The sequence below is a fragment of the Notolabrus celidotus genome, chromosome 10 (genome assembly GCF_009762535.1).
Source record: "Notolabrus celidotus isolate fNotCel1 chromosome 10, fNotCel1.pri, whole genome shotgun sequence".
NCBI classification, from domain to species: Eukaryota; Metazoa; Chordata; class Actinopteri; order Labriformes; family Labridae; genus Notolabrus; species Notolabrus celidotus.
In genome coordinates this window covers 2,398,335-2,425,140 of record NC_048281.1, presented here as the reverse complement: position 1 = coordinate 2,425,140, position 26,806 = coordinate 2,398,335, and the positions used below count along the sequence as shown (strand labels likewise).

Here is a 26,806-nt window from a genome sequence, read left to right as displayed (position 1 = left end):
TACCTATCTATCTATCTATCTATCTATCTATCTATCTATCTATCTATCTATCTATCTATCTATCTATCTTCACCCCTTGAGCTCTTTTTTGTTGCACATTGTTAGTTGTTGCTATGGTCACAAGAAGCGCTTGACTCTTAAGTCTCCCGCGCAGGCGCAGTCCTCATGACTGATGCACTGTGGGATTGCAGGATATTGACATAGCAACCAGACGACAGAGAGGGACTCCTACTTTATTTCTGCATCTCTCAGTCTTTGTAGTCTGCAGTGAAACTCTGGCCCTGAGGTTATTCTGCTGCCATGAACGGGTCCGTGGTGAAGAAGACTCAGGACACTCTGGGCAAAGTGATCAAGAAACCTCCTCTCACGGAGAAACTGCTCACCAAGCCGCCCTTCAGATACTTACACGACATCTTCAGTGAGGTGAGCCTGTTAACTCTGGTAAACTGATGAAACTGTCAATGTAAATCTCCTCCACCCCTCTCTCTGACACGTTGAACGCTAGCTGTGGTTTAAACACACAGAGGAGAGCTGGTTAGCTGGCTTATAGCCTGCGTTAGCATGAACTAAGCTAACTCTCTCTGTGAGCTAATATTAACTTCGCAGGAACATTCTGCATCTTTACATCTCTACAACACACCGGGAGTCACTAATATGTTTCATCGAGCAGCTCAACCTTTCACTAGAACTGTCAACTAAAGAGGGAGCTGCTAACTCCATTGTAGCAGTTAAAAGAAATCATGCCCACTAAATTAGAGCTAACTAGCATCGTGTATGGCGTCGTGTAGTTGCTAGGCACGACCTGAGCCCACAGGAGAGTCAACAAACAGATTCTGCTCACTGTTACATAACTATCACTCTATATTGTTAGCTGACAGTTCTATTATAACCAAATGACCAGTGTATCACAACTTGGCTTTGTGATAATAATCACGGTTTGTGTTTGTAGTCTTTAGAGCTGCTAACAAAACAAGTCAAAGACATTGGTGATTGAATTAAAACTTTGTTTTTCATTGAGGGGAGTCAGTGATGGACTTTACAGTACAATATCCTGAATTCTCAAGAGTTAGGATCAAGCAAGCCTTATGACCCGGCTTTCTTACTGATCTTTTGGTTGTGTAAGAAGCTTGATTCTGATTGATCAAAACCCCTTGACAGGGTTATTAACTTTCACTAACATGAGCAACACCAGAAACAAACTGATCACACGTCATGTCAAATCAATCCACAGAAAAGAGTTCAGACACATTTAACAGGCAGAGAAGAATCCATCACCATGGAACAATCACTGACTAGGAATCACTGGGACTATTTCAAAAAAACTGTAAACATAAATCATTTAAATCAATAAAATCACCTTTAATCAATGTTTCTGACAACGTGTTTGTATTGGAAGTTAGTGGCCGGGAAATAAGCGGGATAAGACCCCTCCGCTTCGCGTCAGGGTCTTGTCTCACCCTGTCAGGATTCTTTTTCCAATAACAGCCTGCTAACCATACATTATCCCTTACATAGCAGCTGTCATTCCCAGATCAGGAACAGTCAGATACCCCTCATTTCTCCCGTCTCCTCCTGCTGCTGAATCAAAGCATGATCCATTTCATCCTCCTGTACTGTTCCACCTGCTTCTTCAACGTGTTATCTGTTAAAAACAAGGCCAAACTCACATGCATAACTACTACAGCTACTTAAATAATCGGTCTCCCCACACCAAACCTCACAGACTTAAACAACAGGGCCTTCAGATGCATCGCAACCTCAATAGAATAGGACATCACACATCCACGAAACACCCACCTCATCCCACTCCCCTCAGGGCGCAGGTACAGGGTACTGAGGTGCAGAAGGGCTCGCCTCAGCAAAAGCCTGATCCCTGCTGTTACAGGGACCCTGAACAACAGGCCTCGCTGAATAACACTACTTTCTCTGTTTGAGTGTTGATGCCTCTGCTGATAGTTTGTTTAGTAGAGTTGAGCAATGTATGTTTTTCTTGAATGTCTTTGTCTATGTCTGTGGAAACGCAGAGGGTGCTGTGGAAAATAATTTTCCCAAGGGGACAATAAAGTCTAAATTCTTATTGGGCTGAGTACAAAAGAGGGGACAAAGTGTAATAAGTACAAATAAAAATAGATAAATAAAGCTGGAATACAATTTAGATATATACAATGTTACAATGGAATTTAGATTAAATAGCAGTGATTACAGGCAGTATTGAAAATGTTTCAGTAGTGACAGGTTGACATGGTGTGATTATGGTTGGTAATGATAGATTAAGCAATAAATAAAAATATATATGGGTATGTAATATGACCATGAGTTGTAGTTACAATAATAATGTAATATAACATAATATGATATGGCAAAGATAATTATAATACAGTATATTAAGCATTATAATGCCAGCAGCATAATCACCATCAGATAGTAAATAGTGAGAAAAGTACACTTCCAGAAACCCGTTTTAAACCTACATGATGAAACAGATGTTAACTGACTATATGTCCCTTCATTGTCATTACATAACAGAACCCTTTGACACACAGTGTTAAGCACAGCAAAATCTGTTTCACCTTTCGAACCCAAGGTGAGACCTCATTCTCACTCTCCGTCTGTTGAGGAGTCTAACATTTCACTGTATGTTCATGTATATTTGATAAAGTCAGGCGTGTTGGCATGTGTGACTCCTTTCATCTGATTAGTATTGTGTTTGCCGGCACAAATTAGCAGACAATTTAAATTCCCTCATAGATATTGAAGAATTTTGTACTGAACTAACAAGGCCACAATGTTATTCTAAGTAATGATGAATTAGAAACATTGCATTGACTTTTTATTTTTTCCTTTAATATTCTGGAGATATTCAGACTTTTAGATGTCAACTCAAAACGTATTGATTCAGTCTGGCTTTGATGTAGGGTTGAACAATTTCATTACTTTTTTTTAATTTTTAGCCTTAATTTTATTTTTCAACCCTTATTGTGACCCTTTCTTATTTATTTATTTTAACTATTTATGTGCTTAATATTAATTTGATGCTTTAACTTATTTTTAATTACAATTTTTTTTATCCTTTTTTGCTTTTTTTTTGTCTTGCCATTATTTTATTTCTGCTTCTGTCTTGTTTTCAGTTGCTGTAAAGCACTTTGGGTTGAATTTGATTTGTGAAAGGTGCTATATAAGTAAAGCTTGATTGATTAATAGGATAGTCTCAAATCTATAGTGATTCATATGCATACCTAAACCTGCAAAGCTCAAGTTTGAATGTGGTTTCAGAATAAAGCACTGATGCTGCATATAGGGAAATCAAATGGAGACGTTTCAGTAGTGTGGGTTGAATGTAAGCTGTCCACTGTAGAGCTGATGCTGTGTTAAGCTGGTTGTTTTCAGTGTGTATTTTTAAGTTTAAGGTACAAAACGGTATTAAAAGCAAATTAATCTCACAGAGTTTGAACCTTTATTTCAGATTATCAAGGCCACCGGCTTCATGAAAGGCCTGTACGGAGAAAATGAATTGAAGTCTGATAACGTTAAGGTAAGTATTTATACACCGCACACTGTGTTGAAGTGTTTGGCTATATTTAGTTCCCTCTGGCCTTCAACTACTAACAACTAATGAGGCTGCTGGTTGCCAACAGTCTTCTTGTTTTCACTGGTCTTGGTAATGTGCTTGAATATGAATTTAGTCGAAGCCTGTTATATGTGTAAGATCTGTGTGTTACATCAGTGAGTCTGTGTGTGTGTGTGTGTGTCTAAATGTGTTTGAGTGTGTTTGTGTCGGGGGTAACTTTACACTGTAAGACGCACTGAGCGGGAGGATCTGGCAGAACATAACTAAGAGTGTCTGCCAAGGTGTCAGAACTCAAGTCTGTGGTTTTAGAGCTTAGTCTGCTGGTGAGGAAAATGGAAGGCTGTACAATGGAAACTGGAATAAGATGGTGTTCAAGTTTAGTTATCTTATCTAGAAGTAAATATTGTTTTCTCATATCATTGTGCTGTAGGCCTTTCAAGAGAGTTTGATAAGCTGATTAAACAGTAAAGGTGCTTTTTAAAACATATTGTTGACAACGTAGTAGAATCAGCATATTTTGAAATCTAATGTTTGATTCAGTAGAATACTTTGTTCTTGATTAGTGCTGGGCGATAATTCAATAACGATAATTATCGTGATATAATTTTTCTCGATATAAATATAAAATATGTTCAATAAAAATTCGATGTAAATAAATGTAATTACACCCACTTAAAATGGAGGGGGCGCTAATGAGCCTTAAACGCTAGTTGCCACCCAACATTAGACAGAAGAAGAAGACGGCATTGAACAGCCAATCATGTTGCAGGAAGAGAGGTAGGCGGGGCTTAAAGACATTCAGAGCTGAATGTAAACACAGCTGAGACGAGGGACAGCAACACTGAAGAAAACTCCAAACCTCCCAGCTCAAAGCAGAGTCGTTAGTCTGACACTGTGTCGACTCTGTGTTAACTATTAACTTCTTACACTTCATTAAATCTACTTTCAGGATGTGGGTAAAGGAAGAGCACAGAGACAACTTCTGCTGTGAACACATTTAATGTCCACCACGACCGTAGGACAACTGAACACTGAATAACCGTGATGCATTCACTGCACTGTGGGAAACAACATCACTCTGCCTTAGTAATCTTAAAGGGGAGAGCACAACTCAAAACAATACTCTATTAACTGATACACAGAATACAATTTGATATTTGTTGTAAATTTAAATCAAATTATTGAAATAAGCTCAACCTGAGAAAAATAAGAATCTACAAACTAAAACTTCACAAAAATCTCATCTTCCATTAAAGACCTGCTTCCTGTTAGCACCGTCAGAAATGATGGATTCAAGAAGTTCATCAGAAACTAAATCCAGATACAAACTAACAAACTGTCTGATTTCTTCAACTTTCACTCAGGAGCAAAAATCTGACTTTACATTTAAATAAAATAATGATTTGATATTTATCATGATAATTATCGATATCGACTGATATTAAATATTTTATTGTGATAACATCATTTTCAATATCGCTCAGCACTATTCTTGATACTACTTGGTTTGGTTCTGGTATGTATTATTTAAGTAGGGATGTCTTATGTTAAACTGAGTCAGGGGAACCAAGTGAAAGAAAGAAACAACAACCACAAAATGAAAGCTATTATCAGCAACTTCAAGCCCTCTCTAAATTCAAGCAATCATCCTTACTCGTGCTTAATAAAGCTAAACCTTAATCCAAATCTATAATGTGTTGCATTGAGCCTACTCTTTTCAAATGTGTTTGTATTTCATTAATTTCCTTTATTGTATACCTGTATGAGGCCATGTTACTCAATAGAAAGGCCAGCCTTATTATCAGATGTTATACAGAAGGGCCAGGTGGTTGCACAGGCTACAAGTCCTTATGTTACACAGTTGGCAGACTTCTCAGATGCAGCTGGCTGATAGACTAGAAGCACTGCTTAGCCGGGTCATTGGTTTGGAACAGGGACGGTTTTACTTACACCCTAGCAATAATAAAATCAAAGTACTGATAAATTAAATCAACAAAATCCAACACTAAATGAATGATGTACCTCTAAATTTTTTTTTTTGATGCTCAGAAAGCCATCACACTATAAAAACAGTAGTCACTTTTATTATTTGTTGCTCATTATCTTCAAGGTTTCGACAGTGCAAGTCAAAATAGGAGGAGAGGGATTAGAGTTCAAGGATTATTCATTTTAGATTGTGGAGACTAACTCCCATTGAAGCACCTTTACTTTTAACAGCTAAATCCTGTGTCCTGTATCCCCTGTGAATTCTCCGGTTCACCACAGTATCTTTTTTCCATCCAGGATAAGGATTCAAAGATAGTCTTCCTCCAGAAAGCAATAGATGTGGTGATGCTGGTGAGCGGTGAGCCCCTAGCAGCAAAACCAGCACGTATCGTAGCCGGCCATGAGCCAGAGAAAACCAATGAGATGCTGCAGGCCATGGCCAAGTGTTGCCTCAATAAGGTCTGTACTCCTGAGAGATCACACAAACACACACACACACACACACACACACACACACACACACACACACACACACACACACACACACACACACACACACACACACACACACACACACACACACACACACACACACACACACACAGAGCTGAAGAGCTGAAGAGCTGAAGAGCTGAATGGTATATCATAAAAACACTAGTGATCCTGTCTTAAAGCTAGGGTTGGTAGTCACGGAAAACTAGCATGAATGACTTTGTCTAAACTCTCCCCTCCTCCCTTCGGACCAAAATGACGCCCCCGCTCACATGCACGAGCGCCGCTGATTCACGACCATATGATGGTGACTGATTCAAAACCGGTCCTCAGCACATGGTTTGTGTTTTGCACTACGTCAACTCATGTCTCACTCAGTGGTAAGAAAACACCAAAACATTCTCATAGTGAAAGTTAAAAACACAAACAAACATGAAATGTACGCTCTGCAGGAGGCGGGCAGAACGGCAGGACGGGATTTGATTGGTTTCATCGTTTGGCTCCTGATGGCAGGGATTGGTTGGTGTTTTCCCAGGTTTACTCCGGCTGTAGATAGCAGCTATGGTCACGAGCTGTGGGTAGTGACCAAAAGAACGAGATTGCGAATTCAAGCGGCCAAAATGAGTGCCTCGGTATCCTCCCAGAAGAGCTGGTGGAAGTGGCCGGGGAGAGGAGTGTCTGGGCTTCCCTGCTGAGGCTGCTGCCCCCGCGACCCGGACCCAGAGAAGCGGAAGAAGATGGATGGATGGATAGATAGCAGCTTTTTTTACCTCTTTTTTAAGAACACATTATGTATTGATTGACATCAGGACATAAAGATAATTTTAACTAGTATAACAAAAAGTGGATCTAAATCTGACTACCAACCCCAGCTCTTGAATTTTCCCGTCGTGGGACGAGTAAAGGAATATCTTGTCTTATTTATAAATGAATAATTAATCATTAATAAATAATTTAATAGTTGATATTTTTTATGTTTTCTTGTTAAAGTAAATAAACATACATAAAAAAGCAGAGTGTCATTTTTCAGAGCAGTCTTACTACCTCAGGGAGGTCTTGAAATACTTTAATTGAACCCTGGAGGAGGAATGCAAACAGATGAGCTGGTGCCTGGGGGTTAGTTACTCTCTAAACTGCTGTTTGATTTTATTCTATATAATCAGTGTTGGTGCTTTAAATCTATGTGCCTCATGTTTTATGCAAGTCTTTGCTGTCTGCTTTCTGGTCACAGCTGGGATAGAGATAGCAAGTAGGTTTTAATGTAGGGATGCACTGAAAATTCGTCCACCGAAAATTTCGGTGCCTCGATGCAAGCAAAAACCACGGCCAGTATGCGCTTGTCTGGATAAGGGCCAACATGTCTGCAGCCATTCTTCCTTTAACTGCAGCACTAAAGCGTCTTCTAAGCAAAGAGGTTGAGACAGACCACGGAGTGAAAACAATGAAAAGTACACTCTCAGAGTCTCTCAGCACACGTTTCACTGAGATCTATTCAGATCCTCTGCACTTCATCACGACTGTACTTGATCCGTGTTATAAAGATCATTACTTGGATGCTTACTTGGATACTCTGAACCAGATGAGGGGCATGCACCCTCGTTGTCTGATATGTTCAATGAGATCCTTGATGTTAGTGAGGTGAGAACACAGTCAGAGCCATGAATGCAATGGTACTAATAATTGGCATAATCATTTATTTCAGTGTTTCGGTTTTCAGCCTTGGTTTCCTCATTTTCGGATTTCAGTTTCGGCCAAGAATTTTCATTTCAGTGCGTCCCTATTTTAATGTAACTATTACAAATTTACACCAGAACACGAAACAATCAGCAATGGCAAAAATGTCCTTGAGAAAGTTGCTCCCTCCACAGAGGATGAATACTACTTAGAGTAGCTCCTTCACTAACTGTAACAGTTTTAGTGTTTATCTGAAAACTTTAGAAGAACAGATGCTTCCCATCATGACTGGAACCCAGGTATTCTGTTTTAAAGGAAACTCCTCTGTTCAATGTGTTTTCTTCTTTGTTGAATAGTTAGAAAACAGTTAATATATCATCATGGTTCTATATTATAGTTGTTGTCATAAATAGAAAGACTCCCCTGTATTTGATCTGCAGTTGTCAAGTGAAGATGCAGTGAAGCGAGTGCTTGCAGGAGAAAAAGTGGACATTAAAACCAAGGCCAGCACCTCCAGGTCCCAGGACAAGGAGAACAGGGAGGGACGTGAACGTCATCCTGAGAGAGAGGTGAGGGTCTTCATTGTTAAACTGTGGTACAGATTGTTTTATCCTGTGTAGTGTCACTCATTTACTGTCTGTGTTAGCACTAAGTTGCACAAGCCTGGGTTAAAAAAGAAAGGATGACCAATTGATGGGTTTCCTAGTGTGTAACAATGACTTCCATCCAGTACTCACACTTTGTATTTGTTTGAAACACTCCAGGAGAAGAAAAGGATTACAGAGCGCAGTGGGAGCCGGGACCAGAAAGACCCAGACCAGCCCAAAGAGCAGGATGGTCGACGCAGAGATGGAGAGAAAGAACCCCACCGAGACAGAGAACGCTCCGACAAGCACCGCCGCAGTGAACCGGACCACCAAGGCAAAGATCGAGACAAAGACAAGAGCCGTGACCGGGATCGAGACAGGGATAGAGACAAAGGACGAGTGAAAGACAGGGACAAGGAGAAAGACCGAGAGAGGGATCGAGACAAGGAGAGAGACAAAGACAGAGAAAAGAGGAGAGATAGAGATTCTCACAGAGATCAGGAAAGAGACAAAGACAAACGGAGAGACAGAGATAAAGAGCGGGAGAAGGACAGAGAGCGGCACAAACAGGGGGAAGAGAGGAACAAAAATGGAGAGAGCGACAATAGCAAGGTATTTTACTTAACCCTACACGGATCATCAATGATAGCAACAGATTCAATTATTGACCTTTTTTCAACTTTTGTGCTCAGGTCAGAGTGTCAGAGGAGCCACAACAAGGCGGCATGGATGAGCCCAGCAAGACAGCCAAACCTGTGCCAGCAGTAAGTGTCATCATTAAGCAGAGTAATCAAATAATATGGACCATCTTTTTAATCAGGGTGACAGAATTGCCTACCTGTCAAATTGGTCAACTCTTTTTTTTTTTTTTTTTTTAGCAAACATGCTAACGATGTTGCCTGTTAAATTAAACTTGACATTTTAAATATAATTGTGATTTATTCTCTAAGTTTTGACCTTTTTTAAAAGGAACCTAAGCAACCTGGAGCAGTACAGAGTCAAATATAAACTTGTATACTAATATATGTAATGTGGAGATGTTATTCCTACCTACCCCTGAGGCCAGGGTGGTTGCCTGCTTAGCACAGTGCTTATTTGAGGTGTAGTATTTAATAGACTCAGCTTGCCTTTATTATCCTCTTGAATGTGACTGTTAAGTGCAGGGTGTAATGTTGCTCTCTTTGCCTCTGCAGCCCATAGAAGAAGGTGATAACCAGGTAAGTTCTGATATAATATCATCGTAGTGAGTCAATGACTCTTTCTCCTTGTCAAATACTGAGTCAACAACATTGAGTGGCTAACAATGAAATTACAATCTAATAGTCTCATTGTTTGAATACTGTTAGCCATTGGATTTGAGCCTCCAATATTCAGAAACAGAGTACAGTTTCTATTTTAAGCTATTAAATCCCCAGAGACTCCTATATTTCAATTCACCACCTGTCATACTAGAAAGACCGCTTTCGGGGTTGCAAGTTATAGAAAGGCAAATTACCTGGATGAGTTACTTTACTCCTTGACACACCCGGTATTGGTCATTGATTAACCTCACATATTCCGTAACTGATTCATTAGAGAAATTAGACAGGAGTGTTTATTGAACTTCCCTCTCCTTGTGTTAGAACTTTTGTAATTTACACGGAAGAGTGCATCCGTGAATGTATGCTTGATAGCACTTAATCATACCTCAGTGTGACTGAAGCTTACCTAAGAAACAGGATAAAAAATATGAATGGTTGCACACAGATTTGAATTTGGATTTGGAAAAGCTTTATTGTCCCCAAGGGGCAATTTGGTGTGCAACAGTAGTTCCCACACACATCATATACACACAAGCAATACACATAATAAATATAACTCCATGGATGACATCATTTTTTCTGCATATGAGACCAAAGGTACCACAATCCTATGTGGAATGGCAACAGCAACCCTACAGCTTGTTTAAAAACCCAACAGCTGAGGGCACAAATGCTGTTAGATCTGGCCCTCTTGGTATAAGGGAACCTCCTCCCTGTTGCCAAAGGTCTAAACTCTGAATGAAGGGGGTGGTGAGGGTCTTCGAGGATGGCCTTTGCCTTCTGAGTGGCGCTCAATTGGTCAAGATGGCCAAGATCATTAAGATTAGTGGCAACAATCTTTTGGCAGACTTTGACGATATAACCCAGCCTGTTTTTGTTAGAAGTGCTGAGGTTACCAAACCAAGAGGTCATCGCAAAAGTTAAAATAGACTCAATAAAAGATGAATACAATACTTTTAAAAGTGATCTATCAAAATTGGCTCCTCAATGTCCTAATGTTTTATCTCTGACCTTCTTGTCATCTTCTAACAGTCTGATAGTCCAGCTAGAATACCTCGGCCTTCATCTGCTAAAGGGCAGAGGAGGAGACCAAAGATTGGAAGTCAAGGTAAGTCCTCCCTTCAACTCTTTTTCTCTCCAACACCCTATTTTTTTATCTGCCATGTCAATGGGAAATAACCTGCAGTTATGAGGTACAGAGCTTCACAGCAGAGGTTTTAACTGACTTAACTACCCTCATAGGGCAGAGCACAGAAAGGACAGTAACAATAGCTCTCTCTTTTTTTGTACCCAACAGATGAGTCTGACAGTGAAGGAGGTAAGTGGTCTCTACCTCATCGTTCTTTTGTAGCTGCATAGAAAAAGAATTACCGAAGGTTTCAGCAAACACAAAAAACGTATACTGACAGAGTTTGTGGCTTTCATTTTGAATGCACTGGAATTCATTCTTGCCAGCTTCAATATTAAGAAAGAGAGGAATTAAATTTAGCTCTCAACCATTATGTACCTATTAAGTCATGTCTAGTTATTCTATCTAACAGCAGTACATCTTTATAATGAAAACAGGCAGAAAAGCAGTAACCGCTCTCTGACTGTAATAACTATTGTTATTGCAAAAATATTAGCAATATCAGAATCAGAATCAGAATCAGAATCAGCTTTATTCGCCAAGTATGCTTGAACACACAAGGAATTTGACTTTAGTAAACTTTATATCACTTGAGAACTCAATATAAAGAATGAGCCACTTGTGGCCACTACATTGAGGCCTCAAGTGATTGTGTGGCATGCTTTGTGTTGAAAGGCAATGGTATTCTTTGTAGAAACATGCAAACAAGTCTATCAGGTTTGTTCATTTAGTATAGTATCACAAAGCAACTGCTCCTGACTCCACCCAGAAGAGAAATGTCCTTAAAGAAACTCTTGATCCAGTAAGAGAAATTAGAAGTGGAAAAACAAAGAGATACACTTCCACTCTCAGGTGTGCAACACAACAGGAGCTGCTGTTAATGGATATAATAATAATTAAGATGTTTGTGATTGTATGGCTAACACAACACAACACTAACCTATTAAAACAAGATACAGGCTCACTGTTATGTGCTTATTCTAACAGTCCATCCGTTTCCACAATCCTGAGGCTGGTTTGATTTTTGCACCTATATGTTGAGCTCAGAGCAAACCATTGTTTTCTTTTTACAGAAGGAGATGCTCAGTTATCCCAGAGACCTGTTCCACTGGAAAATGGAGACACTGCCGGTGCCTCATCAGATATTGCCTCAAGGTCCGTGCAACCTACACTGAACCCTTTCTTATAATGCATTTTCTGAGGTAACCATACAGGGTGCTAATCCAATGCTACACATGACTTATAAAAAGAACACTTCCCATTGAAAAAAAAAAACCTTCTATGGAAGTTTTGCTTCTGAAAGTGTGTTTGCTCCTAGGCCTGATCCAGATGAGTTAATGTAGAATACAAATTTGACTTCATGCTTGCAATTTGACTCTTCATAATAATAATAATAATAATAATACATTTTATTTAGAAGCGCCTTTCAAAACACTCAAGGTCACTTCACAGACAGATTAAAACACAATAAATAAAACAACATGATAAGATAAATAAAAACAACAAGCAAAGTAACACCAAGTTAAAAATGAAGCAGTGGAAATTAAGCAGGGAATGCAGTTTGAAACAGATGGGTTTTGAGTTTTGATTTGAAGAGGGGTAGTGAGTCAGAGTTTCAGATGTCTGGTGGGAGTGAGTTCCAGAGTTGGGGAGCAGAGCGACTGAAAGCTCTGCTCCCCATGGTGCTGAGACGGGCAGGGGGCACAGAGAGGTGGAGGGAGGAGGAAGACCTGAGGGAGCGAGAGAGGGTGACGATGTGGAGGAGATCAGACAGGTACGGGGGGGGGAGGTTGTGGATGGCCTTGAATGTGTAAAGGAGGATTTTGAAATTGATTCTGAGTTTGACCGGTAGCCAGTGGAGACAGGAGTGATGTGGTGGTCATGAAAGTTCTGTTCAGTTGATTGGCTATGCTGCTGGGTTAATGTAGATTTACTGTTATAAATATTCTTAGCTTTACAGTGAGAATTTAGTTTGCAAAAGCTGTCTTGAGAATAAAATACAAAGCATGTCAAAATTCATTTAAAACAGAGAAAGTAAGTTTACAATTATTTTATTGATATGTATTATCCTTTGTTATGCAACAGGAGAATACCACGGCCCGGCAGTGCTCGTCCAGCTCCCCCTCGCGTTAAGAGACAAGAGAGCTCCACTGATGTGACTCCAGCTGAGAGGTGACTCCATCACACTGATTCACTGATATCATTAGACTCATTTGTCCTGGAAACAAGAAAAACATCTTATTTTTATATAAAGTGCTTTTTTGAAAACAAATATTCCCTGTCAGCTGAAGAGACGGATCACTACTACATCACCAAACCATATATTCCTGCGTTGCTATGGTGTTGTAACTGTGTTGTCATTGTCTGTCTCTCAGGCTGTCCAGTGCCAAGCCCTCAGCACCAGTCATCATGGATGGGAAGAAGCTATCTGAGGATGAAGAGGATGACGATGAGCAATTTGTGGTGGAGGAGGCGGCTCAACTGCCCTCTGATGTTCCTGAGATGGACGCGGTAAGTGACACAAACAGTGAGTTGCTCAATTTGCCACTTGGGAAATAAACCCTGGTTATATATTTATATTTATTGTTTTCTGTTACAGGATCCTGCCCAAGAACTCAACAGTGAAGACAAACACGGTATATTTTCTTATATGTTTGTTTTCTTTTTTTCTTCTTCTTTATTTTTAAATCGGCAAAATCCAGAATGTCGTCCTTGTTTTCTTCTTGCTGAAAGTCAAAGAAAACAGATCCCTCACCCAAAGTTTACGGTAGGCTTTTTTAACGTCGGCCAGTTTGGACGGTGATATTCCAGAAATCCGGCCATATAGAATAACTGTCAGACATAAGAGCTGTGGTTACACAAATTTTTGCTCGTCCATCATCAGTGTTGAAGCGTTCTCCTGATGTTTTTGAGCATTCAGGTCTAACTGTTTTCTCCGTGCCGCTGTCAATCAGTAAACGCGACATGTGGCGTTTGGGTGACACTAAAAAAAAACCTGCTGCTTCACGACACGGTCATGAACGAATGTTGGTATGTAAAAGTGTAGACTCCAAATATAAGACTAGTCCACTTTTTCACATGCAGTTTAAAGGGAAAAACCCCAGTTTAAATTATAGGCAATAGGGTTATTTGTATTTGGCATTTTTACTTTTGGACACTTTGGCCGATGATATCTCTATATGCCGGACAACTGCACGTGAAACCGGCTAACATAAACCCTGCCCTCACCTCTCCTCTCATTGTTTCTCTCCTTTAAGGTGGCCTTGTGAAAAAGATACTTGAAACCAAAAAAGACTTTGAATCATCACCATCCTCCCCCAAATCCAAAGAACAGGTATGTTTATTCTCAGTTCTCTTCCATCTCCAGTAGAGGGCAGTGTTGGCCTAGTTCTCTCCGAGTCTTTATCAGGCATCAGCTGATTTTTGTTTCTTTTTTTCTGAATCTGTTGTCCAACTCAAGCGTGCTAACCACAGTGAAATGCCTAGTGCAATGCTGGTTATTATCAAAAGAAAGATATAAACAAATGGAGGGGAGAGGTGTAATTGCACCGCCTTGTAACCACAGAAATGTTCCCCCTCAGTGAAGCTAAAGGGCTAATGACCAGACAAGCAAGTATAGACCACACACAAGGGAAATGCACATCAAGATGTCTGGAGCAAAATGAGGTTGTTTTCTGGAGTGTCTCAAAATCTAAGATATGCTTACATTTTTCACTTAATGCTCACTCTCCTTTTCTGTGGGAACAGGGAACAGAAAATGCTCAACCAGTTCTCATTCATTGAGGTTTTAAAAACTGCTGTATTTGCCTGTAACAGTTTTCCATTGGCAATGCAACACTCACAGGCGTCTCGTTTTCTTGTGTATTTCCTTCTTTTTTCTCACCTTCTCTTTAATTTGAACTTTATTGGAGACAAAACAGGGCTTCTTTTTGAAGGTGACTCATCGGTGCTGTTGCTCATCCATTCCCTTTGGTCAGCTTATTTATCAGCCAGAGACAGAGCCATCTTCCACCATTATTTGGAGTGTGAGTCAGTGTGAATCTTACAGTTTGGTCTGTACTCTGTGGTGTGAGGTGGTGTACACTGTCTGCTTTGGGTGGTCCTCTGCACTGAGGCATACCCTCCCAGCATCCCTTCCTTGCTGACCACCCTGGCTCTGATGGATGAACTGTTTTGGACTGTCACTCATGCAGAAAGGCCCCCGATCTATCCCCTCTTCACTGGGGCCTCAGACATCATCTCTTGTAACTCACACCTGAAGTTCTGTCAGTTTTGCCGCTAGAAAACTGATTTGACTTGACAGGGATTTTTTTGGCCCAGAATTCAGTAAAGTGTGTTTAACAGGTAAATCCCTACTTATACAAAAATAATTAGCCCCCCAGGAATAATGGAACACTTTCCTTAAATGTTTGCATCATTGATAAAACTTGATATAATCAAACATTCACCAGTGTTCTTTAGTAGCTTTGGTAGATTTTGGAATGTAAAATACATGTTTAGGATAGCTTTATATCAAATATAGTGAAAATGGGGTGGTCAAAAATATTAGCCCCCATGGGAATTTTTGCTTTCAAAACCCCACTGAGCAGTCAGCTGGTTTTCTAACAACACCTGAGCTTTCAAACAGCATTGAGATTTACTTAAGGGACTTCAAACAGGGTACTTGAACATGTTATTGAGAGAGACTACTCATACTAACCATGCCAAAGACAAAGGAAATCAGTCTTGAGCTCAGAAAGAAGATAATGGAGGCTCGTAATAAGGAGGAAGGCTATACTGCCATTTCCAGGGGTTTTACAGTGTCTAGAACAGCTGTACATCACATCATTTCAAAGTACAAGGAGACAAACTCTGTTAGAAACAAACCTGGGTGTGGTAGAAAACGACAGATTTCAAGAACTTTGGAGAGGAAAGTAGTTGAAGATGTCAGCAAGAAGCCCCGGACATCTGCCAAGATGATTGTTGCTGACCTGACCTCCTCTGGAGTTGATGTTTGAAGGAGCACAGTTGTGAGGGATCTTCATCTTAGTGGGCTTCAGGACCATCGTCCCAGAAGAACCCCTTTACCCAAAGAGCGGCACATCAGAGCCAGACTGAGGTTTGCCCGTAAACATTTGAAAGGTAAAGATGAGTTTTGGAAGTCCATCCCTTGATCTGATGGAACTGTTTGGGCACATGGATGTTCATTATGTTTGGCCAAGAAAGGGAGAGTCCTTCAACCCTAAGAACACCGTTCCTACAGTTAAACATTGGAGGAGTGTCACAGTTAAACATGGTGGAGGGAGCATCACAGTTAAACATGGTGGAGGGAGCATCGTACTGTGGAGCTGTGTGCAGCCTCAGGCACAGGGAGTCTTGTTTGGGCGCATGGCATCATGAAAAAATAAAGTTATGTTAACATTTTGAGGGCTCATATGAAGAACTCTGTTCTTAGTCTAGGCTTAGGTTATCGTTGGGTCTTCCAACAAGACAATGACCGGAAGCATACGTCAAAATTGGTCCAACAGTTCTTAAAGGACACCAAACCAAAGTCCTGGAGTGGCCTGTACAGAGTCAAGATCTAAATACTGTGGAGAATCTGTGGCGGTGCTCAAAGTGAATGTCCATGCTCACAAAGCATGTACTTTGGACCAACTGGAACAGTTTGCATTGGAAGAATGGGACAAAATCCCTCAAGGGACATGTGCCAACCTTGTAGAGAACTACTGGAAGAGGTTGTTGTCAGGTGTGGCTCAGAAAGGGTAAACTATTGACTACTTAGGGCCAGGGGGCTAATAATTTTGGACGTGTCATTTTTACCTTTTCTTGTTTCAATTCATTGTATCAATAAAATATCCAAGTCAAACTTAGTGAATATTTTGACTTTGTTATTTTGGAAACAAATAAACTATAAACACCGTTAACACTGTCATTTTCATGGAGGAATCAAGGGTTTTATCTGATTTCACAAGGGGGGTAATCATTTTGGCCTCAACTGTATCTTAAAAATGGTGAATCTCAAAAACACCAGCCAATCAGACAAAAACAAAAACACACCTGTACAACATCTAAAGAATTAGAGTTCTTTAAGTAACACGAGCCCAGCCTTGTAGAGTTTATCCCAATTATCTTAATGCAGCCTTCTCAGTTTTCAAGGGATCCAAACCTTCATTTCAGGGTATCCTGTATGCTCTTTATGGGAAGCTTTAAGCAGGTATTCCTGCACTCCTCAGTCCAGCCCTCCGTCATTATTGGCCTGGCCTCGTCAGCTGTATAAAGAACTGTAATGACTTCCTTCCAGACATGAAAGGGTGCAGAGGTCAGCTTAATGGCGTCCTTTTTTAACTCGTAATCACGGCAAAACACGCAGGGTAAAAAATGTAAATATTGAGCTTCCTCGTTCTATGTGGTATGACAGGTTGGAAATTTCAGCTGTACCAATTCATTTTCTTAAACACCAAAGTTTATGAAAACACAGCGTCTGAATGAGTCACAAGCCGCCCTGATTTTAAGTCATGTTCAATTGACTAACACTGGCTTCATGACCAGTTTGTGTATTTTATTAAAATCCACTCTGTTTGTTACATCATCTCCATATTTTATTTATGTCCTTTGACATTACTAAATTAGTTTTTGCTATTGTTAATGCCAGTACTCAGCTTCCCCATAACTGAACTGATGTAAACAGCAGTAACTCTCAAACAGTCCAATGATTGTATTTTGCCATGTCCTTCCACAGTGTGTGTGACTGAAGAATTTGCTGTATATTTATGGGGATGACCCCACTCATGACCCCTTGGCGGTATTGTATATTATTCCAAGATACTTCTCTTTTTATTTAGACAGGATCTGCCCCTTGCAGCAGCTGCGTTTTCATAAGATTTTTTTGTGTACTCGTTTCCCCCCTTTTCTTTACCCCCATCAAATTAGCCTTGATGAAGGCTTGTAATGTATAAATAAACCCTGTGGCATACAAATGGATGGCTGTTGAGTGAGAGTCACGGAGGAGAAGGGCCAGAATACTCTCTGCAGAATTGTCAAGAAAATAAATACTCCTCTCTGCAGACCTCTGTGTCTTCATAAACATCCAGCGCTTTCTGTAGAAACACAAGGAAATGGCCCTGTGGCATTCCATTAGTCATATCACTTCTGAAGGGGTCGTTTTGACTTGTGAAAGAATTTGGTCAGGTTTAGAAAAGTGCCCACCCAAAGCACCCACAGTGTGTTATCAAACCCCACTTCACCCTCCATAAAACAATCAGACTATACGCAGATGTCATATCTACTGTGTGTGCGTGTGTGCATCTATTCGCATCTAGTCTGCGAATAGATGCTCGTGATTATCGAATAGTATTTTGGCTTGAAATGCCCATCCCTAGTTTAAGGTGCAGTTTTAAATTTTAACCAAAGCATAGTGAGTGGTCTCTTGGGAAGTTTTCACCATAGCCCCCAGGTCCTGATCTCAGTTGTCTCCCCAAGGGGCAACAGTGACCTTACAACAACATCCTGTAACCTCAGTTACCATGAGCTTTCCTCTCCACCTCACTGACTCCGAGCTATTTTTATGATCTCGCTCAACTTTTAAATGGCCGTCTATGGAAAGATAGAAAGGACACTCATAAACATTTTCCAGAGCCAGTTCTCATCCTATGCTTCACTGTCTGGCTCACCTCTCAGGGACACATTGTGAAAACCATCAGGATGTGCATCATTGTCTTTAAATGGACACCAGTAGCCAAAAGAATAGTTCCAAGACATTTCATTGCTGCTTAATGAAGTCTTCAATGATCTATACAACCTTTGACAAACCCTGTGTCTTCATATTTGTATATTTTCATGATGAATTATGCAACTCAAGCAGACTTAAAGTCTTCAGCAGTGGAAACTTTAACTTTTAACTAAATCTTAAATTGATTCATTTTGATTGTGAGTGAAGAAGCTGTAACAGAGCGTGTATATTTGTCTCTCCTTCTTCTGTTTGTCCAAAGGGAATCTGATTATGGCGCAGTAATGAGCGAATAAATGAGTGAAGCTGATGCTGATTTCTTGCCGTCATCCTGTCAACTAGTGTCTAAATTATTATTTTCCCAGCTAATGATGCCCTGGAGGTTTCTCTGCCGCTGACAGGTTCTGTGACTGCTCCCCATTTTTCATGTCAGAAGATTCTTTGAAGAATGTTTTCCTCTTGCCTCAGAAAATCCTAATAAACAGTCCATAAATCACATTTTTGCACGCATTTCCTAATTAAGCTGATTAGATGACTGGATGAATTTAACATTGTGGTGTACCCTTCAGGGTTTCAATACGCCCACAAGAACTTAATTCTGTCCCCACATTTGTCTCTCCATTGAAGGCCCTGGCAGAGAATTTAGAGTGAAGTTGAAAGATTTTAACTCGACAACGTGGTTGCTGCCCAAGAAGAATATAAGACTAGTGCAATTCAGATTTTTTGGATATACTTTAACTAGAAAAGGTTAAACTTGACACTGTAGGTATCTCTTAGTCCACCTGCACTTTTCTTTGCTGTAGCTAGAGGCTATGTCTTCCCCATTGCCCCAGGCCCTGGGCTTTCATTATTGTCTGAGATAATAAAAACCTGCCCCCCTTCCTCCTCTTTCACCTCTTGCTCCTCCGCGGTCACCACGTCTAAATATTGTTCTGTGATCGGGGTGAGGAAAAAGGAAAACTAGGAGCACACGGGTCTTGTAGACCACGACAGGGACCTCCATAAAGCTGTGATTTATATGCACCCGGACAGAGTGCACACGAACAAAGGGTCATGTTTTCACGCCAAGTTTTTTATTTTCCAACAGAGAAAGAGGGAGGGAGGAAGGGAGGGGGGGGGGGCTGTGGTAGCAAGGAGGACGGCAAATAGACTGAAGCCATGGGTCCCGTCTGGGCAGTGCAGACCAAACCACAGCCAGGCAGGCTGAATGAGCCGGAGAGTGTTTGTCTAGCTGCAGGGTTCAGAGCGCCCAGTGGAAAGCCACCCACCTTGTCAGGGGACCTCTGCTCCAAAGCATCTCTTTCTTCACTTCTGGACTGCCACAAATAAGTAACAGGGTCTGAGGCTGTCACAAATCTGCGCCTGCTTCCTGAAAAGCAATGATGGGAAACAATGACTCTTGATGTCATTTCTGCAGTGTGGTCTTGTCTTCTCAAGCTTCCTTTTCAAATTTGTAATTCCTCAGCTGTTTGGTTTGTTTTAAGAGATGTCTCGATAAAGCAAATGATATATGCACCAGCTGTGCAACCATATGTGGCCAGCTACCCGAGCGGGCTGTATGACAGACTGTGTGTTTTGAAGAGGAAGCTGTCATTTAGTTTACACACTGTCACAAATATGAGTCCCGCCGCCTCATGAAGGCAGGTGCTCCCATCTGTGGAGCCAAATAGAATAAATCGGGCCAGAAGTTGAACTTGAAAGGAGGCATAAGTGTAGTAGTTGTTACTCAATACTGTGGTAAAATAACCCCACTGCCACAGCCTGTTACTAAAATAAACAAGGCCAAGAAGGCAGGTGGGGGCTGTGTGTGTCGACTGTATGCTTCGCCTGAACCTCTGCTTAGCTCGCGTGTGTGTATGGTGCTTTAGGGTTGCCGCACTGAGTGCTTTGCATTACACACACTCAGAGGCCTTGCGTGGTCCAGCTGAGTAAACATCCTTGGGTTTGCTGCCTGCCAAGGGAGGTCCTGCCCTGATACCTTCGCCTCCTTCTCACCATCGAGGGACTGAGTGTAATTTGGATATACTAACCCCCCTCCAACCGCACACCATACACTGGAGGCCTTCACCAACCAGTCCCCCGACTTTATCCAACACAATTCAGCCGCATGTTTGATCTTTATATACACAGCTAGGTTGGTAGAATTCCTGGCTAACATTTTTAGCCTTGAAATCCTACACCACTAAATGCAGCCTTGCTCTGGTTCTGAGACTTTGCTGGTTAAGGTAGAATTCCTAAAGAGAGTTTATTATGTTTTGGTCTGGGGACACTCCATTGATTGTTATGTGTTTTCATACAGCTGGAAGACACAGTGTTTAGTTTTAATCAAGCAGGTCATACGAAAACATGTTAGTTTATATCCTGGCCTGTTAAGACTTTGATCAAGAAGAACCGCCCAGTATAATTAAATGAAGCATTCCTTGAATACCAGCATGTTCACTCTTCAAATGATATTCCTTTAAAAATGTCAACAGCTCACCTGTTGTTGTCTCTGCATCCGCTTCAGAACGTGGTGTCTGAAGCAGCTCGGAAGAAAGAGCGGGACCTGGTGTCGCGGGAGATAGAGCGGCTCCGCTCATCCATCCAGACAGTGTGCAGGAGCACCCTGCCTCTGGGTAAGATCATGGACTACATACAGGAGGACATGGACGCCATGCAGGCTGAGCTGAACACCTGGCGGCGGGAGAACAAAGAACACGTGCAGGCCTTGCTGCAAGAGCAAAGGTGAGTTTGGCTTTTAAACATTAACACGGGACTTCCACCAGATCCGTGTCCGGTCCGGCTCCGTGCTCTCTCGTTCATCAACACCCAACAGTTGCATTTTTTGGAACGCAGCACAGAGCAGGACCGCCAGACAGCTGGAGTCATGTGACCGAGGTTTTCCCGCAGTAATCACTGAATCAAGGATTCCCCTCCTCCTCCTCCTCATCCATGTTGTCTTTCTGGTCCTCTGAAAACCTCTGACCTGTTGACTCCAGGCCTGGCTCCACTCTGAATGACATTTTGTTGTCATAGTTAAGTTAAAAAGGATCTAATGATAACACAGAGTGTTTTATTCTGAAAATGAACCGGATGTTTTCATTTTGTTTTGGTGAAACCTGACTTCCTGTCCCGCTCCATCTGCTCTGTTGAGATTGATGCGTCGTGCTCCGGTATCCGGCAAAAATAGAAGTCTTGTGTATCTGATCCTGAGGGCTCTGACCTGCTGGATCAGAGACGCAGCCGGAACACAACGGAGCGGATCCAGTGGAAGTTAACACATTGACTTTAATAGAAACCTATGAGACAGATCAGAGAGCTTGCAAGTGTGGTATTCTAATACTTAATTCCCAATGCAATCCTGAGGCGTCTGCTATTGTGGTAATATGTTTGTTCTTCCATGCTTGTTTCTGCTGCAGCTCGACAGACAGGGCAGTGGAGCCTCTAAAGGCAGAACTCTCTGAGCTGGATCAGCTGATCAAGGACCAGCAGGACAAGATCTGTGCTGTGAAAGCCAACATACTGAAAAATGAAGAGAAGATCCAAAAAATGGTGACTGGAATCAACTTCTCTTCCAAAACCTGAAGTGAGAAACAAGGTCTCTGACAAAAGAAAAGCTTATAAAAAATGCACTGAAGATTTAGGAGTGAACGGTTTCTCATCCGTAATAAATCAAAGAACATTTGTTGTCAGAGACGATGGGACCAAACACAGCACTTTTAGGGGTTTTGTTAGAGGTGGACTCCAAAACATATCAGACATGCTCATTCAAGTGATGTTGATCCCTATCTAGCATCAGTCATGAATGAGAAATGAAAAAATACCTTCCTGCTCCGCACACTTACTTTAACCCTTCCTTTTCTGTAATGGTGCCTTTGTGGAATGAGCCGGTGAGCAGCCCCTCACTTGAATGTTAAACTAGATAGTTCTATTTAATACTGTGTCAGTTCATAAAAAAATGACTACATGAAGGTCTATTTTGCTGTACGCCCAGCATCCACTGGACCAAATGTTACAACCACCGTCTCGGTTTTACTTGTTAATCTAAAGGAAGTTTATATCATTTGTTTTAATTGCCTCACTTCTTATTCAAAAGGCTCTGGAATCATTGAGTGCTGTATTCATGAAGTTAAATTGGAGTACTGAGCAGGCTTTATGATTGTCCATGATGACTAATGCATGTGCTATGATCCGATGGACTAGCTCCACAACTATTATTAAGCTCCCTCACATGCTAACAGTGTCACACTCAGCTGGTTGATGACAGGAATGGTAAGATTAACATTTGAAATCGTGGGCTTATTTTTTGGGTCCTGGTGGTCTGACAGATAGAAATGTATCGGACATGATTAAAACTTTGCACATCAAATTTCTATTTCTTTAAGGCTACTTACATTTGATGAGTGGTAAAACATCTCTATGCTAGCTGTTCGTTGGTTTTTCTTTGACACCCAGCTCGGTGGTACAGTTGATGTGGCCTAGTGATTGCAACAGAGCACATGTTCGATGTCTTAAACCTCCTTTCTTATTGTATGAATTATATATGTAGGTACAATAACATAAAATATGGTACTGTCAAAGAAAAGTAAGGGTGTATACCCCCTAGAGAAAGTAGTTGTCATAACGACGGCCTCTAAATTTGTACGGTAGCATCAGTCAAACTGTTGGGTTGGATGAAAACTCTTTGTGTTCAACATGAACTCTAGACTTTAGATCCTGTGAGGAGTTTTCAGCTGGTCATGAAACAAACATTGAAATAAATATTGACGTCTCTTTGGCCTAAAAAGCAAACAACAAAAGACAAAAGAGTGACTATTTCTTTACAGTTATTTTACAGTCTGAAACCACTAGCAGGGGTTAAGTGTCAGACCATGGTTAACTGCATGCTGCTGATACAGACTTTGTTTTTTTTTAGCTTATATTTTCTTCATTTAAGATGCTCCATGAGTGAAACATTTGACTCTTGAAAGAGAGCAAGATGAGATTTTTTGACAAGAAACACTGATTACACATGTACAGGACACTATCAGCAAAGACTGCTCTGCCTACAGAGGGCGTCAGAATCGACACAAACTGCGAGTTCCTGACCTCCAAGAAACAATTTGACATTTTCATTGGCTTTGGCTTTAAAGAATGTGCTATACACCTGTAGCTTGTATGATAACATGAAGCAATACTTCGCTGATAACTACAGTTATTGGTCGGAGAGATTGGAGAGTGGAAATGTTAATCTGAAAGAATGATTGACACTGTTTCCCTAATAGATTCATCTCTCTGTTGTCCATGTGTGGATTGAATATATGAAACATGCAGTCACTATATTTAAGTAGCAGTCTTGATGTATCAGTTGAAATGAGTACTTTTAGAAATGCAGTCACTACCTCTGTAAGTTCCTCTGCAGATTTGTGTCCCAGAAAACGATGACTGCCAATGTTTGCAGGGACTCATCAAGACACACTTGCCATATAATCCTGGTTGGATCGATGAAGTTAATCCATTCCTTATTCAAATATTTTTGATTCATTGGAAGTTGAAACAAAGCTAGTATAGATCTCCAGATGTGATATTCATAGACCTCCAAATCACACATGTTGTGCCCAAAAATGGTTTTCCTCTTCCACTGCATTGTAAGACCACTGAGTTGTCAAACAGCTCATTTGTTTTTGACAAGGTTAAAACATGAATGCAGATAGAACCAGTAAATCTAATGGGACAAATGGCAGAAATGTACAGCTTCTGACTGTCTTTAAGTGGAATTGTTTGATAAGTATGTCTGAAAAAGAGGCTTTTCATTTCCAATGTTTTTGAGCAACACTTGCTTTGAACATTTAACAGTCAACATGTACTCTTATTTAATCTTTGCTCCATGTTTCATGTCAGTATTATGTTTAGTCCATCAAATGTAAATGTAAACGGTACCCTACAAGTTTAAAAGATTTCAAAAGCGTATAAGCAAAAGTCCTTATAGAGAGAACCTGTTTGTAAGTATGTCTCATAAGACAGCACTATTTACACTGTAAACTGTATCATATCCTGTGTTTCTCTTTAAACTGTACATACTGTACATGTGAAGATTGTATCATAGTTCAAATAATTATATAATTTTGTAGTGGAGTGAAATAAAAGTTACATTTCAATAATTATTGTCTTTTGTTTGTTTTTCAGAATGAACAGTAGTGATTGTTGAAAGCAGCCCCAGTCTAAACGCCTTATAATTGAAACTTGATGAGAGGTCTGTGTTGCTCCCATTATGATATAAACATGATTGACCCTGGCTTTTCTTATTGAGGAGTTTTTAAGAACTTTTGTGGCATCTGGTACAGCAAAGTCACAACCCCAAGGAGTCTCACTCGTCTAAAGCCACCCAGACATGACAGAATGAAACATTTAACTTAATTCATGAGACCCTTGAATAAAATTAGCAGCAAAATGTCTCTTTGCAAGCAGCTGTAACCACACACAAAGCACATTAGGAAGCTGCTTTAACCATTGTAAAGCAAGATTTGGACAGAGAACTTGTGATGCAGGTGAATGATCCAGCTGAAGCCCCTTTCAGAAGGCATGGACACCTGCTTCAGCAAAGAACTGGCCCCATGCTCAACAGGTGGATTAAAAACTGCTCAAACTGCTCCACATGAAGGACAGCTGCATTGTACACCTTTTCTCTTCTAACTCCAAGGTGCCTCAAAGCTAAAGTGACTTAAGCCATGACTGACTCTAAAAAGCCTGTGCTGATTTGGCCCTTTAAATTTTACAATGAATCATGCTACTAATGAGAGACAGAACTTTTTACTTTTTGTCCAACATTTTGTCCCTACCCCCCTTGTGCTGGGCCGAACAGGGAGCCCAATGGCTTTCAGTAACTTTAATCTTATACAGGCTGGCTTCTGAGTGGTCAAAAACCCTCTCTGATCTCACTTGAATTCAATCTGCTCTCATTAAAACCCCATTTAATGGTTGGTTAAGTGTTGTAATCAGCTAACTGTGCTGCCTATGTGTCCCAAGAGTTTGACTTTGAGTTTGGCTACATCATTGGGCTACAAATTATAGTCTATAACTCAAAATGATAACTAATTTATGTTAACTGGATCCTTTTTAATAAACAGTAGCATTCCTGAGAATCTCAGAGAAGCCCCTAACAGACTTTTCTTTTCAGAGTATAGTCTACTTATGGGGACACAAGGAACTGTTGGCTGGTCCATTTATTTTTAGAGCAGCACCAGGGCCTCAGTGTCAAAAGGTATATCAGTAATCAGACAGCACAGAGCTGTGGCTGCATGCCTCCCTGGTGTTGGTTACAAAGTATTCAAAGTGAGAAAAAAAAATGTTGACTTTGTTTTAGGGTACACATTTTGTAGTTTCTCAGACTACATATTGCACATGTGACCAGCTGCTGAAAGTAATATTTAGGCCTTGTGTAGGTTGTGCAGAAACATCCAATCTGTGTCACTTGGCTGAGGCTTTTAAACCCAGTTTTCACAGGCAGGGGCGTTGCCAGGAATTCTGGGCCCCCTGAAAATATATCTCAGTTGGCCCCATCACCACAGCCAACCCTACAAAACATAACATTGCTGCTATAATACTGGTGTATTTTCATTAAAGGTGACATATCATGCAAAATCGACTTTTTAATGGTTCTCTACCTGAAATATGTGTCCCTGGCATGTCTACAAACCCCCCGAGAATGAAAAAAATCCATTCTGCCCCTGTTCTGATTTCTACACCTTTCTGTAAATGTGTGCTGAAACAAGCCGTTTCAGTTTTCAGTGTTTTTGTTACGTCACAACAATATCCGGTCTTTAACGGAAATCAGAGCTCGGACCTTGTTCAGCCCATAGACTGTATAAAATAATACTGAACCCTTCCTCTGTTTTTCATTCCCTGCACACGTGTGCTAACAAGGAGCTTAGGAGGGAGGCATGCTAGTTGTAGGCTGTCTTAATAAACACAAAGGTCGGTTTTACTCCCCACGTCTGCAGATTTGAAGATCCAGTGGATGATTTTTATTTTTCATGGATAAGTGCTAGCACTAGTTAGCATAGCCACATAGCTACATGTTCGTAGCTGTGTACCAAGACACACGTCGACATGCTGACAAATAAAACAATAAGAAACACTAAATCTGTGACCAATCCCTCAGAAAGGTCCTGCTGCAGGCGCCTCTCCGTCAGGATCAGATTCTGGATCAGATTCAGAGGGTTGAAGTAACGCGATCTCTGAGCAGCCGTGTATATTCAGCCAACATGTAAACATTAGATCAACGTGCTGGAGAGCCGAGGCCACATCCACTTCCTGAGGGGGCGTGGTCAGAGAGAAAACAGAGTGTTCTGAGCAGGGCTGAAGAAGAGGGCTTTTCAGGCAGACCAAAACCTGATTTCAAAGTGT

At 40.9% G+C, this 26,806-nt stretch overlaps 1 protein-coding gene across 4 annotated transcripts; it reads left to right on the top strand.

Annotated features, from left to right (window-relative positions):
- The first annotated feature begins 160 nt into the window (after positions 1-160).
- Positions 161-22,790, top strand: traf3ip1 (TNF receptor-associated factor 3 interacting protein 1). 4 transcript variants are annotated; one of them, XM_034693758.1, is made up of 16 exons: positions 162-423; positions 3,464-3,532; positions 5,852-6,013; positions 8,161-8,289; positions 8,485-8,919; positions 9,000-9,071; positions 9,501-9,524; positions 10,641-10,716; positions 10,906-10,926; positions 11,811-11,892; positions 12,823-12,909; positions 13,113-13,248; positions 13,337-13,373; positions 13,995-14,071; positions 20,949-21,166; positions 21,841-22,790. In XM_034693758.1, the coding sequence occupies exons 1-16, from the start codon at positions 301-303 to the stop codon at positions 22,004-22,006; spliced, it is 1,914 nt and encodes a 637-aa protein (XP_034549649.1). In that variant the 5' UTR covers positions 162-300; the 3' UTR covers positions 22,007-22,790. The 4 variants fall into 4 exon arrangements, with proteins under 4 accessions (XP_034549651.1, XP_034549652.1, XP_034549650.1 ...); XM_034693760.1 differs by lacking the exons at positions 20,949-21,166; positions 21,841-22,790 and adding an exon at positions 18,808-18,940 and having other exon boundaries at positions 161-423; XM_034693761.1 differs by lacking the exons at positions 20,949-21,166; positions 21,841-22,790 and adding an exon at positions 18,705-18,771 and having other exon boundaries at positions 161-423.
- Positions 22,791-26,806: the final 4,016 nt, after the last annotated feature.